General features: G+C 42.6%; 6 protein-coding genes across 6 annotated transcripts; 3 read left to right on the forward strand and 3 right to left on the reverse strand.

Moving 5' to 3' along the window:
- Positions 1-636: 636 nt before the first annotated feature.
- Positions 637-3870, reverse strand: BGW36DRAFT_457673 (uncharacterized protein; the record flags this gene model as incomplete). Its single annotated transcript, XM_046221985.1, has 1 exon — positions 637-3870. One exon carries the CDS (start codon positions 3868-3870, stop codon positions 637-639), a length of 3234 nt encoding a protein of 1077 aa, XP_046076402.1.
- Positions 3871-4343: 473 nt separating this feature from the next.
- Positions 4344-6397, forward strand: BGW36DRAFT_393750 (major facilitator superfamily domain-containing protein; the record flags this gene model as incomplete). The annotated part of the gene is made up of 9 exons (XM_046217842.1): positions 4344-4559; positions 4616-4756; positions 4819-5090; positions 5193-5210; positions 5262-5340; positions 5403-5731; positions 5775-6067; positions 6123-6202; positions 6254-6397. The coding sequence occupies 9 exons, from the start codon at positions 4344-4346 to the stop codon at positions 6395-6397; spliced, it is 1572 nt and encodes a 523-aa protein (XP_046076403.1).
- Positions 6398-9998: 3601 nt separating this feature from the next.
- BGW36DRAFT_393740 (glyoxalase bleomycin resistance protein dioxygenase) lies at positions 9999-10601 on the reverse strand (the record flags this gene model as incomplete). The annotated part of the gene is made up of 1 exon (XM_046217838.1): positions 9999-10601. The coding sequence occupies one exon, from the start codon at positions 10599-10601 to the stop codon at positions 9999-10001; it is 603 nt and encodes a 200-aa protein (XP_046076404.1).
- A 437-nt stretch (positions 10602-11038) lies between these two features.
- BGW36DRAFT_422950 (putative glutathione-S-transferase theta, GST) lies at positions 11039-11938 on the forward strand (the record flags this gene model as incomplete). Its single annotated transcript, XM_046219770.1, has 4 exons — positions 11039-11176; positions 11257-11329; positions 11402-11576; positions 11653-11938. The coding sequence occupies 4 exons, from the start codon at positions 11039-11041 to the stop codon at positions 11936-11938; spliced, it is 672 nt and encodes a 223-aa protein (XP_046076405.1).
- A 381-nt stretch (positions 11939-12319) lies between these two features.
- On the forward strand, positions 12320-13396 carry BGW36DRAFT_393742 (uncharacterized protein; the record flags this gene model as incomplete). Its single annotated transcript, XM_046217839.1, has 4 exons — positions 12320-12602; positions 12660-12891; positions 12945-13056; positions 13118-13396. 4 exons carry the CDS (start codon positions 12320-12322, stop codon positions 13394-13396), a joined length of 906 nt encoding a protein of 301 aa, XP_046076406.1.
- Positions 13397-13989: 593 nt separating this feature from the next.
- BGW36DRAFT_422952 (Lipocalin-like domain-containing protein) lies at positions 13990-14524 on the reverse strand (the record flags this gene model as incomplete). Its single annotated transcript, XM_046219771.1, has 2 exons — positions 13990-14034; positions 14099-14524. 2 exons carry the CDS (start codon positions 14522-14524, stop codon positions 13990-13992), a joined length of 471 nt encoding a protein of 156 aa, XP_046076407.1.
- Positions 14525-14711: the final 187 nt, after the last annotated feature.

The raw sequence follows: 14711 nt of genomic DNA on the forward strand, positions 1-14711 counted from the left end.
CTATTGTGGCCTCTATTGCGCTGCCTAATTCCATGTCTCAAGCTCTAATGCCAAATATCAAATGTTGATTGTTCAATTCTGCACATTCCAACTTGCTCCACCGTTCTATATAACATCACTTGAGCACAAATATTACACATCAACCGATTCCATATCCATGCTATAATTTATTTATTCATTCGTCCTACCACAGAGCGGAGCGGGGGCCCATTCCTTCACGACAAGCACAGATACGAGGCTGAGGAACACCCTTGTGATTTTTCATCCGCTACTACCCGTCCATAGGCCGACAGGTCGGCAAAGAAAGGGAGTGAGCGATAGAGGAAGGAACGTAGGGTGTTACCTAGGTAATGACATTTTTCTCACTCAAGCTTAACATAGACAAAGATTTTACGGACTCAATACACAACTTGTAAAAAGACTGGGCTAGCTATAGTAACACAATTTGTAGCAGTGTTTTATTATAGGTTAACATAGTCTCAACAGAGGCGAAATGTTAGGGAGACATTGATTAAAGATATAGCGTACATATAAACTGATAGTAGTTGTTGAATCACTAGTCTTTGAATTTCAAAATATATATTGCGATCAATCACTTACATTCTAAGCGCGGGACTATTTCAGTTCTATGTAACATTATGAAGACGCAGAAGCTAGAAAACCTCCAATCAACTGGTTCACAATAACAGGCCGAGTTATGTGCAAGAAGTGGTCTGCATCTGGAATCTCGACTAACTTGGATTTCTGGATGTGTTGCCTCAGGTACATGGCCGTTTGAGCAGGAACCTCCTTGCCTAGAGATGAGGAAAGAATCAAAACAGGTGCTCGAATAAAAGGGACCCAATGCCGGTCATCGTCATTTACTATACCTCTGAAAAATCCAAGCAACGTATCTAGCCCAGCGTTGTAGCACATTACGCGAAACCAAGACGATACTTTCTCGGCGTCTGAGGCATTCAGATCTTGAAAAACGACCACTGGATCAAGTATTGCATCGGCTAAGGCCTCAACACCCCCAGAATCAGCCGCAGCAAGGAAATGATCCTGTATTTGAGTGTCCGAAAATCCAAATGTATAGTCGGTGGCATTGCGTTTGAACCGAGGGCTCCCGTTGAGAACAACAAGTTTGCTTATCCTGCCAGGGTTTTGAGCACTAAAACGCAATGCTACATGTCCTGCAGACGCAAATCCCACCATAGCCGCACTAGAAATATTGAGATGGTTCATTAGTGCGAGTATGTCGTCGCAATATAGCTGAGTAATATCCGTAATACCTGATGGGAGCTTTGAAGATGAACCATAGCCGCGGAGATCAACAAAAATATTTTGATACTTGTCCGAGAAATAATCAAATTGAGCTGCCCAGGATCGACTATCTAATGGAAGTCCGTGGATCCAAATAACAGTTTGACCATTCGATGGACCATTTTCCCGGTATGCTAGTGTTCCACCGTTCACTTTTATTGTTCGTATTGTGGCGGGTAAGTCTGTTCCCAGAGGGTACGGACAGGACGAAATGGTGAAGGCTTTTTCTCTTACCAAAAATTTATAGATCGGCAATTTTGAACTATAATCAACCCCGTCCAGACCAGGTACAATGACTTTGGACAGGTCTGATCTAAAAAGGCGCAGCTGCTCGGCAGCATAATCGGCCACACACCCTGAGAGTAACTGGCGGGGATCTTCCAACACGACACGCATTCGAGTGTTCATAGAAAACCAATCGTTTGGGTTCGATATTTTAGGAAGTTCGGATACAGTTGTAGTAGAACTATCAATTACCGGCATGCTATCCTGCTTGGGCATGAAGGCCGGATATGCTGTGAACATAGTCTGTCCAAGCTGGCCCATACCATAAAGCCCACTCCACAATTTTCGGAATCGCGGTTCGTAATCACGAAGAGTACGAATATCCGTTGCATCCTTGATGTCTGGGACTGGCCCATGTGGCGCTATATACAAGCGTTCAACAGGCAGTTTCAAATTCGATGACTGCAGGATCATCTGAGCCACAGAGCTCGTGCTGATGGTAACTCCCGATGTCTCGCGCCCCTGTCTACCAGTGATAAGCACCATGCCATTTTGCCAATCCAAATCATAATTCTCAAACCACTGTCTTATTCGATATGACGTATCAAGTCCAACCAAGAAAAAAGTGGCAATCATAATGGCATTGAAAGGGACAGTGGCATTTAGTCGATCTCCTACAGCTTCAAGATAATTTTCGCGTAGGAACTCCGCCGAAAGTACATTTAGGTCTTCCAGCATAAGTTCTAAGTACTTTCGAGTGATAGCACAAGCGTAATCAATCATTGACGAAATCGATGATTCACGACCTTTGTAAGACTCAGCCTGGATAAGGTCGCGCCACAGGCTTTCTGAGTTTATTTTCTGTACAGCGATGACTTTCTCAAGAAGCCTCCGAGCATGTGGCTGCCAAGAATCGCGTGCTGCTCCTGCCTCGTGCATCTGTACCAACGAGCCCAAGGCTGGACCTAAATGGGATATGGCAGCCAATTCCTTGAATCCCCGGTTACCCAGTCGGAAATTTAAATATTCAGGCTGTTTCCCGTTCCCCGGGAAGAGCAGTATGTCAAAGCTAGTTGCAACAAGCAATGGATAAGACGACATTTGTTGCGCCATTGTAGTGGTTAATTGAGAACCAATACTCACATTGGACGCGGTATAGGCCGTAAACAATTCGAGGAATTCAGGAGATTGATATGAAGCCTTCTTGTTGATGATATCACGGCGTGAATGGCTGGTATTTCCTGTGACCAAATGATAGATATGAGTATCTGTTCGGAATCTCTGTGCTGCTGTGAGGCTCTCCGTAACAACCATGTATAGTTGGTCGTTGCGCGATAGTGCCATGACATCCGTGGCTCCTAAAGTTGGAAAAGTGGATACGACCTTTAGACCATCTTTTTCCACCTGGTAGATCACGGAATCAAGAGCTGGGTTGGGATTACTGCGACCTCCTATGATGAATTTGACGTGGACCAAATACAAGTTTTGCTCCGTTCTTACCAAGGTGAACTCCCTGCCTCCAGCTCCCTCTAGACATTGATGGTTCACAAAAGATTCCCCGTTCCAGCGGTATAGTAGACTGTCGGAGGAAATTCGAGAAAATGCGAGATAGGCAGTGCCGTCTTCATCGCTGAAAAAGCAGAATGCTCGCCCATGGATGCCTTCAAAATTTTGAAAGTGAACAAATGATGAACCGTCCCATTTCAAAAGAATGGAGCCCGCGATGTGATCTGCGTAAGCGAGAAACTGCTGTTGATCAACAGAAAACTGGAGCCAGTTGTAGCCCCATTTAGATGGGACAGTCTGGAACTCATTGAATATTGACCCATCCCACTCGAAGATGGTGGAATCACTGGGAACTGTGGCCACAACTCCAGGGATCTCAACTCCCTGGGCGAGCGCCAGAAAGTGTCTTCCAGCAATGCTGAAGTATCGCCACTGTTTAGCAGCAAATGTGGGAATCTCCTGAAATTTCTCAAAACACAATCCGTTCCACTCAAATATGACAGATTTGACGTCAAGGTTATACGGGCCTTTTCCCGAACGTAAACTGGCTGTTGCCAAAAAATAGCGGTCGTTGATTGAGAAGAACTCGGCATCCTCGCCTCCGGGAACAGGCAATTCTTGAAACAAACGGAAATCACTCCTGCTATCCGCTCGATAAATCAGCAGCGGAGCATTGCTATCCCCGAGGTTCATACCCGCTTCGCCTCCGGGTATGTCCTGTGCCAATTGCGGAATTGCAAGGTATTGATGTCCTTGGAGGCAGAACGAGGCTACAGCCCGGGCACCAGAGGTTGGAAGGCTTTGAACCAGCTCAACGCGAACGCTTTCAGCCATGCCGCTGTATTTGTGCAGGTGGTTACAATTGCTGACGTTGCTTGATTTTAGCAGAGGCAATAGAACGCCCTTGTAGTAGTTAAGGAGTTGAATCCTATAGTATTTTCTACGATGACAATCTGGGGGAACGGAATTGGCGGGTCTTCCTTACCCCATTGCGCGACCAGGAAAGCGACGGCCCAGGACGGCCCAGGACGGCCCAGTACCTCCAGAAACAACATGGAGGCTCAGTCTTGTTCTCTATTTTTGCGCACGGTCTACGTAAATTAAAACCGGTATTTCCCCCTTGCCATTATCCCACAGAATTACCCCGATACCATACGTACCTAAGAACTGAATCCACTTTGTCCTTCCACCACGGGATGCCCCCAGTTGCGTATGTTGTCTCCAGCACCTTTATTTCATATCGGATATCCTACATCTGAGCTCGCTTTCTGTGGTAAAGGGACTGTATTTGCTGGCCTATTAGCATCATGGAGATTACTAGAATGACCGGAATTCCTCGCGGAGATAATGATGCGGCCAAGGACTTGAAGGCCGACGCTGAATATATTGAGGATTCATTATACGACGTCGAAACCCTAACTCCGGATCATCGATCGTACCTCCTTGCAAGACATGGGACAGCGAATCTTATACCCCTACCGATACAGGGTCCACAAGATCCCTTGAATTGGCCCTCATGGAAGGTGATTGCGCACTCGACGGCCCTGTTTTCCTCGTGTATCGCTGATTAAATACACAGAAACACGTTAACCTCGCGCTTGTTGCCTTTCATGGCCTCATATCAACTGCTGGGGCCGTAGGGGTTACTCCAGCATTTAATACTTGGGCCGTGCGATTTGACACTTCAATAACCACTGCAAGTTATTTGGGATCTGCTCAGGTATTGATGTTCCTTTTGGAGATGGCATAAACTAGGGGTTGCTTAGGAGTGACAACAACCAGATGATTGCTCTCGCTTTCGGACCTCTCCTGTGGTTTCCTCTTGCAAGTCGATATGGCCGACGGCCGGTCTGGCTAATTTCCGGATTTGGAAGCGGTTTATTCAACATTGGATGCGCGTTAGCACAGAGTTATGGGGCTCTCATGACACTTCGGGTTTTTCAAGCTTTCTTCATTTCCCCGGGCATAGCGATGGGCCAAGCGGTGGTGGCTGAGATGTTCTTTACACATCAACGGGGACGTGCAATGGTAATCGTTCTCCTTGGCAGATTTGTGTCTGTCGAAAGTACTAACGTAGAACTAGGGTGTTTGGACGTAAGTAACACTACAACTTTCGACAGGTTGAGCCTCTACATACTAACTGGTCTAAATTGAAGACTTATGTTGACACTGGGGTAAGGATGGAGTCGTTTTCAATCTCTATGCCATGCCTGACGTTAATATAGGCCACCAGTGGGCCCCTTTATAATGGGTTTTGTTATCCAGCATCTCAGTTGGGAATGGATGTTCTGGCTCATGGCCATCGTAAGCCAAATAAATGATGCTGCCTTTGTTTATTCTATCTGTTTGGACTAATCTCCCTATAGATCAATTTTGCTCAGTTCTTTGGCTGCCTTTTTTTCGGTACTGAGACATTGTATAACAGAAATCATCCTAGGACTGAAAACCAACCTGGATTTTTAAGGCAGCACTTCAAGTTTGGCAGGATTAACGCTGATCCTCTGACGAAAGAAGAGCTTCTTCTCCCCTTTCGAGTTCTTGGTGATTTAAGGGTGCTAATACCGACCGTCGCATATGCAATAGTCTTCAATTTTACTCTAGTGTTGATACCGGTTGAAATTGCTTCTCGTTTTGGACTCCTCTTTCATCTCAATGCGCAGGAAACGGGAATTAACTTCTTGGGTCTTCTTATCGGGTATGTCATGTGATGTTGCCGGTTGTGTTTTGAATAACGAGAGGCTTCTTTCTGATTTTCTTCACACGTTGCATAGTTGCTGCTTAGGAGAAATTGTTTCAGGTCCCAGCAGCGATCTGTGGCAGAACAAGTCGTTCAAAAAGGCAGCCAGTCATACCACTCCAGAGCATCGGCTGTGGTTGATTTACCCAGGATTTGCACTGTCTACTGCTGGCATAGTCATCTTCTGCGTTACTCTAGCAGAGGCCGAACCTTTACATTGGAGTATCCGACCGATTGTCGGTACTGCAGTGGCTGGTTTTGGAGCCCAGATCGTCACTACCATCGCCATCACATGTCAGGATGCTCAATCTTAGATTCATGCAAGAAGCATTGTTGACAAATCTCATAGATACCACCGATTGTTATCAAGAAAACAACGCGTCTGCTTTGGGAGTCGCAATTAACGTTGTTCGATGTACTTGGGGCTTTGTTAGTTTCACTTGACATACTGCTTAAAAGTTCCAGAACTAATATGATCAGACCGGTCCATTTTGGTTCCCATATATGTTTGACTCGTGCGGCCTTCGTGGGTCCGCTGGTTTAATGGCTGGAATAATCATTTTGGTTTCTGTTCCTGTCATTCTTCTACAGTTCGTGATTGTACCTCGTCGGGCATCATTTTAGTGCTCTAGAACGGTGATACCCGGGGTGAAAACTCTTCGTTCGTATTATTGATCTTCCCGACGGATTGAGTTACCTGTCATATTTTGGACAAAACTGCCAATGGCTGCAATATCAGATCGAATTTAGTTTAAGCTTGAACGATGTATAGTTGATTTGAATTTTCAATTGAGTGAGAACTAAGAATGCTCTAATTAATTTTGATACCCAGATCTAGCTGTCACACTAGTTAGTTCTAGAACATTTAATTGTGTTCACTTTCTTTAAAGTATTGAAATCTCAAGGCTTAACGAATATATATTTCATTCGCTTTCTGCCTTGTACTTCTGGAGCTTGGTGTCATTATTATTTGACAATTGGATAGTAGCATGAACTGTATCGATTAGTATTTGTTACCATACAACAATACAAAGCGTTAATCTCACTGGTAATAGTAGGTAATAGAATGATGATGCAACAGCTGAAATTAATTCCAACTCTACTTCCCGAACTCACTGCCGGCCTCCACTTCCCCAGACTGATTCGAACGTGAGGGTCTAACTACTTAAAAGCCCGCATTTCTAACTATATATAGTATAGTGCCTAGGCTGCCATTGACGATGAATCTCCTCATACTCGTCATCTTTCACTGACAGTCATTGTCATGTTCCACCTGAGATATGACTGGCGTTTCTGGTCGAACCAGAGCCTGCAGAAGCTGCCGGCAACGCAGAATAAGGGTTCGTAACTTGATAGTTCTAAGAACATGATTACCTCATTTTAACCGGATATATAGTGCGATCTCACACTTCCTACCCTACCTATTCTCAATATCATTATTCAGAACACTTTTGTTCTAGACCAATAACTAGGACCATTTTTTTCAATACGATGATTCTATCAGAAAATCACCATGATAGGACCCCAATACACCACTCAATTTTATTCTCTAATATAACCTAGCCCTCTTATCTAAAAATACTCTTAAAAAGCTATTTATAGCTCATTTTATCCAGTCCCATATATCTTCATCGGAGAATTTAAACTCCCTTTTTTTGGATATTACAATTTTCACCCTTTATAACTTCAATCTAGACACGCCTATCAACAGGTTAATGTGCTAATTACCCTCTAATGTATGATTACTTACAGTGAGATAGTTTTACCTTTAATGATGAATCTACAAGACTGATAAAACATATTTTTTGCAGGCTATGATGCAGTTGATTCTGCTGAATTATCATTTATAGTATTTTACCTTATATAACCCATGTCAAGATATCCAAGAGAACCCTATTGATTGTTTGATTAATCTTTTACTCTCCTTCCTATTATAATATTCTCCTACTGAGATATCAGTATAACCTGCACAATTGAATTATTATGCATCTTTTCTAGTGCCTTTAACCATTTCATTGTGAAACTTGAAGACTGGTAGTATGACGCCTTCGTTATGTCATACAGCACTACTTGTGATGAATTATCTTAATATTTTTCTCATAACCCCTAAGGGCATTATTCCTAGCTTAATTTGGGCCTGAATGGGCTTGCACTTGTGATATTACTATCTTGGGCTTCATTGTGTTGTTCAATGCAATTTATATTATTGTTCTATCAAAATATCTCTGCCTTAAATTATTTCAACCTTAATACAATCTCATTCAGTCACACAGTTATAAAGTGAGTTAAGTTATCAAGTTCATTAAAAATTACAGTGATTGTGTCCGTGGAATTGGAGTGATGTTTATATCAATTTTCTCTGTTAAGGTAGTCTATATATGTATCCCATCTTTACAGCAGAGTAAACATGTGTATTTGCATTAGTAAACCTGGGTTGATATATTTAATCCTTCATATGCCACTTTGAGTTATAAAATCGATTAAGATGCACGCAAAGATACCTATGGCCATATCGATCAAGTAAAATAAATCTTCTTAAACAAAGAATATTCCGCAGGTTGTTTAATATCTTGTTGTTCAGACGCCTCTCTTCTCAGCTTCCATGTGATTGCGTACCTTCAACGTTGTCTTATTTCCATTACCAGTTGCTTTGTGGGAGTTTCCCTCAAGATTCTTCCAATGAATGAACACACCTCAAGTGCATTCCCTCGCGGACCTTCGACTGATATGAACTGTGCCTTTCTATCACAAGTAATAAAGTATATGTTTTTGGGTCATTTCTTTTTTCACAACCGTCGTCCTGTGATATAAAATACCAGTAATTGTGCATTGAATGACGTTGAGACTGACCATTTTCAATTAGGACCTGCATATCAAGCCTCTTCAGACTAGTATACGGAGTAAGAATTAACTCTCACTGACGATTTCTCCTAGACAATATTTCCAGTCGGGCTCTGAGCGTAAGTCTTCTTGTCACCTCACTTTTTTGTTGCAAATCATTCTACGGGTCGTGATAATAACTCTGAAAATCCATTTTTAGGGTCGCTGAAATTGCTAGCATCATGATTGCGAGTTTGTTTCCGCTACTGCCAAGATTTGTTAAGTTCTTGAAAGACCAAATGAGGAGTGATCCTGAAGCATCATCGCCGAGCAAGTTAATCTATAATAGGTCGGATCAATCCAAGAAATTAGGTCTGAATAATCTAAGAGAGCAGCGTGTTTCGACAAAGGAACCTGATGACTGAAGCAGTTGTCATCAACTATGTAACAACGCGAATACAAATTTCGCGGCAGGAATGCATTCAAGTCAAAATATTATTGGATATAAGGGGAATTTTGACTTCCTTTGTGATTTGATTGGGCAACTATAATCAAATAAGATCAAGAACCTGTACAAGAAAGCATAAACCCCCAAGGAAGCCGGGAAGGGCACGCAACAATTCTACTGTTCTCTCGTTAATCCTGTTTCAACATAATATATATATGTAATTTACATTTAATTTTATATCTCTCTCACATATAGACAGATGGGGTATTTGAGCGAGTAAGAGAAAGACTAGGTGATAACCGAAGCCGAGTTGAAATAGTCATTGGTCTGCTCTTCACACAAGAGTTCTACATACTACGGAGAACATATAGTACTGCGGATATAATCGTGGTAGATATTTCATAGAGGCCGCCTGTGATAATTACATGGGAATCCACCCAGAACATACCCAGAAACCCCCAGATCTTGGGATTTAAAATGAGGCGATCTTCTGAGGTCATGATTCCGCTCAGTTCTTCTAGTCCGTTGATTCCGCTAGTGACGGCGGAAAAGTACACCATTTGAATCCTTTTTCCCCTTCAATTAACTCAGCTCGTAATGTAGTCAAACTGGTAAATTTCCAGTGGGAAATTAACACAATGATCGTTCTACTGGAGTTAACGGCTTTATAGGCGTTGTCAGTTATGTGTCTGGTCTTACCCCTACGGCATGGTATGGAATTGTTGATGACTCAGTAGGCAGTAAATCATTCTGATCAAAGTCAAACGAGATGAAGCACGGGGCAATAACGTATACAAAGACAATTGTGATAGATATGCCACAACCTCATGCCGGGTAGAACGCGTTAAAGTTAAATGACATATGTAGAAAATGGAGTCAGGTGAAGTTATATATAATGGCCCTCTAGGTAACCTAAAGTCTTCAATATCGCTTCAATATCGTGATAATTTCCCGAATTCAGGAAACTCCTGGAAACTTCCTTGGTCCAATTTCAACGCGCTTCTTGATGAGGCGATGATCCTCACCGGATCTAACTCGTTGAACAAACTCATCAGGATCAAAGTCTGTTCCTATTGGATTAATGTGAAAAGCCTCCGAATTGGTAAATGCAAATGCCTCTTCCATTGTTTCGAAATTGTCCACCTGCATCTCCACCTTGTTCCCATCCGGGTCGTCATAGTACATACTAGTAGTAGAGCCATGATTGACACACCATACTGGTTTAAGACCGGCTGCTTTTCGTTGCTCGTAGCTGATTGCTAAGTCATCTAAGTTGTTGTACGTAAAAGCAACATGATCAATGGTTGGTACAATGGACGGCTGATTCGCAAATAACCCTTCTGGCACGGCGAGAATACCAATCCGGTGATGCTCATCATCATAGGCTAGAAAAGCAGCCATATTGTTCTGGAACGCAACATGCGCTCCCAGTAATTTCTGATAAAATTGGACCATCTCCTGCAACCGGGTTGAGCGGAAGACGACATGCGCCAACTTAACGGGACTGAGAATTGGCACAGACTCTACGTTGCTTTGGACGGTTTCCTTCTCGAAAGCCATGATGACGACGTAAAAGAATAAGGTTATAGAATTTCAACGAGAAAGGGATTAAATAGTAACCGCATATATGCAGCTGTAGGACTATTCCCAGCAAGAGCACTACCTTACTTCATATACTCTCAAGGTCAATGGGCTAGCTGAGTCAGTCTTCCCTCTCTCCCCTCCATCATCTCCCCCGTCCTGGGGCCAGGAGAAGATGGCTATGATTATTCAGACACACAAGTCTAGATCTCTTTATGACTGAGGCATTAGGCGGCTGCTCGCCAAGTGATTTTCGGGCCTGAAACTGCCGCACCTATCCAAAACATCCGTTAGATGCCGCACCTTTTAAATATAATCGTTATACCCATTTTAGATTAATATATTCATCCAGATATATGGGGTTCCAAACCACGGTTCGTTCCTCTCGTTGATCAAATTAAAGTTAGCCCAACAAAATGCCCGCAAATAAGGAATCGTTGAGGTTGATTGGTCTTGCAAAGTCAACATGCACAACACGGATCCTCCTCGTCTTTGCGGAGAAAAAAATTGAGTTCAGTTTCTACCAGCCAGACATGGCAAATGGAGAACTCAAGGTGTGAAGCAGTCTTTCTTATGTGGCAAATTCACGGCCGTCAGCATATGATCAATGTTAACCGTCGCAAAACACGTATAGACACCTCCGCTCCTCAATAAAAATCCCTTTGGTACGGTTCCCATTTTGGAGGATGGAGAATATGTCATTTTTGGTTGGTATCTCTCTTTGTTCATGGACTATCGACAAACGATCAGGTTTTGAATTCATAAATTAATTACAATAGAATCCCGAGCCATTGCACGTTACTTGGCTATTAAATACGCCAATATTGGGACACCACTAGTCCCTCCTTGGGAAGATCTCAAGGCCTGGGCATTGTTTGAACAGTGGGCATCTGTGGAACTATCACATTTTGATCCTCCTGCTACCACAATTTACTTGCAAAAATATGTATTTCCGTAAGTTTTTACAACTTAAAATTAAACAAGGGTTTGCCGAGCTTTGATCAAACTGACATGTATCCATTCTTCTTAGACTGAGAGGGAAAAAAACCGACGAATTTGCCGTAACGGCGGCTCTCGAGGTGTTACAGATGAAATTGGACATATTGGATGACATCCTCAGCAAGCAACAGTATTTGGCAGGTCAAACTTTCTCCCTTGTTGATATCTTTTATGCACCTACTATAAGTGGCCTGATCCGTGCAGGGGAGACTGAGTTGATAACTTCACGATCACATCTAAATGACTGGTGGTTACGTTTCACGGCAAGACCGTCATGGAAAATGGTTTTGGAAGCATACCACGCACACGAGCAATAAATAGTACTTATTAAAATGAAGTTGACCCGTACGGCGTAAGTTTATTCCACATATGTTTTCACATCTTAAGTTCCTAGGAATATATGTATAAGCAATGAAAACGGACTTTACGCAGCTTGCTTTCAATATTTTCACGCCTCGTGAATAATTTAAATATCCGGGACGGATTTGGCTGTCTCCCGGCATTCAACGGAAATAGACGGTATGAAAAATATGGAACTAGTTATTGAAAATCATGATTACTTACTAATATCGTCTAGGCTTTAATTCGAACTAAATGGTATTAAACCGCCTTCTTTTATTTAGCCAGAGAACGATTCACGAAGAAGGCATTGAATGTAAATGTTATCTTTGAGACGAACAGCAATTGTCGCTTTAAACATGTCTCATACTGTACCATGGACTCACCTGATCCGGTTCGTAAGTGAACACGATGACTGTGTGTACTTCGGCGACGCAATTCTCCCTGCCGATGACTATAGTATCGGTGCCGAAGATGGTTCTGGAGTAGAGCTAAAGGCCAGACTCATTCATGGGAACCCATTCGATCGAGACTGCAAGGTTCGAGAAGACTCGATCGTCAAGGTGAAACAGCTTCTTGGTCCTCTGACACCAGACACGGTGCCTGCTATCAGATGCATTGGCTTAAACTACGCCGACCACGGTTAGTATTTTTATAGTAATTAGAGAAAATAAATGAGCTATTCTAATTAAAAGTCAGCCAGTGAAGTCAGTGTTGCACCCGTAAAACATCCAGCCATGTTCCCGAAAACACCGAACACCATTGCCGGCCATGGTTCCATTGTGGAGATACCCAAAATTGCCCAAGATAATCAAGCTGATTATGAGGGAGAACTAGTGGTAGTCATCAGTCATGACTGTAAAAATGCGACAGAAGACACAGCAATGACTTATGTCTTAGGATATGCAGTTGCAGACGATGTATCAGCAAGGTACACTTCTGTTATCTAGTAATTTCCTTATTTTCTTGGCTAATTTGCTGTAGAAAATGGCAAAACGATCCTAAGATATGGGGAATATCATCTCCTCCACAGGCGAGCTTCTCAAAAAGCTTTGACGGATTTTGTCCGATAGGGCCCTGCATTGTATCCAGCCAGGTGAGTTCAGAATTCCCACGATGAATCTTTCAGTTACTAATTGGCTACGTATCATATATAGTGTTTGAAAAATCCCCATGATCTCACCCTGACGACCAAGGTAAACGGAGAGATTCGGCAAAGCAGCTCAACCTCGCATTTCATCTTTACTATACCGCGTTTAATTGCATTCCTTAGCCAGGGAACAACCCTACAAAAGGGGAGTGTTATTTTAACGGGAACACCTGCAGGAGTAGGCTCACGGATGAAGCCGCCTCAATATTTGAAGCCAGGGGACAAGATCGAGATTACAATCTCGAAGATTGGAACGCTAATTCATGGTGTTAGTTTTGCGGAGTAGTCTACACTTCGCTCAAATACGTTTTACATTTCAGAAATAACGTTATAATCCTCCATAAGACCGCCAACTAAAACAACTATCTCTGGTCAAGTCATTACACATCAAACGGTGGTCAAAGTTCCCTTCTCTTATAAGAGTTTCAGACCATTAATTAATGTTAAAAATATTACCGGAATACATTTGTTAATTTCATATTTAGTATTTATGTGAAAATCTAATTAAGGGAATGCTAGCCACTAAAGGTCTATACTGTATACGAACTCGGAGGAAAATGAGAGGTAAATTTGATCGTATTTGAAATCACAAGATTATGCCGGATTTTCGTATGAAAATGTCTGTTATACAATTAACTTGACTGATAGGAATAAATTAGGAATAATATTCAAATCCTAAATCCTAGATTCCCAATGATCTCGTAATACTAGACGTATAGGTCTGTCCTAACGTCGATACATGTCATCTAGCCTCACTGACCTCCTTAGTTCCTTCCTATGCACCCTTGTTAAAACTTGAGAACCATTCCCGGTAGAATATTTAAGTTCTAATTCTTTAGATTATACAGATTCTCGAAATCTCTCCACATTTCAGACGTCTTACGTAATCTTTTTGAGTCGCAGGACAGGCCGTACAAGCTTTCCCTAGAGGAATTATTAGTTGACCTCCGAGTGCCCTTAATAATGTTGAAATACAGTAAAGACATACCGCAAGACCCACAGGCTGGATTGGACTTAAAGTTAAAATGTCTTCAGTAATGTGTGCCGAACGTTCCTGAGTATCACCTATCCAATTTGGAAAGGATGACACCTGCATAGTATGAAGAAGACAGGGGCGTCCATCAGAGTCTAGATACACTTCGAATTTCCCAGAGTACGCCATGTAGGATCTCATAGCATCGGCAAGCTCGGTTTCGGTACCACATAGACGATCTGGTGTATGGAATGGCACTCGCCTTGGCGCCATCAGTTGCGCAGACATGTAACCATCAGACGAATATATCACGATGCCTTGAGCATCCTTCGTGAACGGATAGATAGGATCGTCATTGTTCAGTGGTTCAGCGCGATAACTTAGCAATTGCCATGTGCCTTGAACCTTCCGGCGAAATTCTAAGAGCTCTTGTGAGGACATAACTAAGTATACGGAAATGGCAAGGTAGCTGATCCATCAACGCTTAATCTACTGTATGGAGTCTGATGAGAAAATGAAGAATACCAGGCTATCTTCCCGACTGTTTTAAATTATGGGGGAGGGAGGATATACCCAATTTACCAGTCAGTGCACGTTGTGATATTGAATCATTTAGATCCCTGGGTTA

The sequence above is a fragment of the Talaromyces proteolyticus genome, assembly GCF_021365285.1.
Source record: "Talaromyces proteolyticus strain PMI_201 chromosome Unknown BGW36scaffold_2, whole genome shotgun sequence".
NCBI classification, from domain to species: Eukaryota; Fungi; Ascomycota; class Eurotiomycetes; order Eurotiales; family Trichocomaceae; genus Talaromyces; species Talaromyces proteolyticus.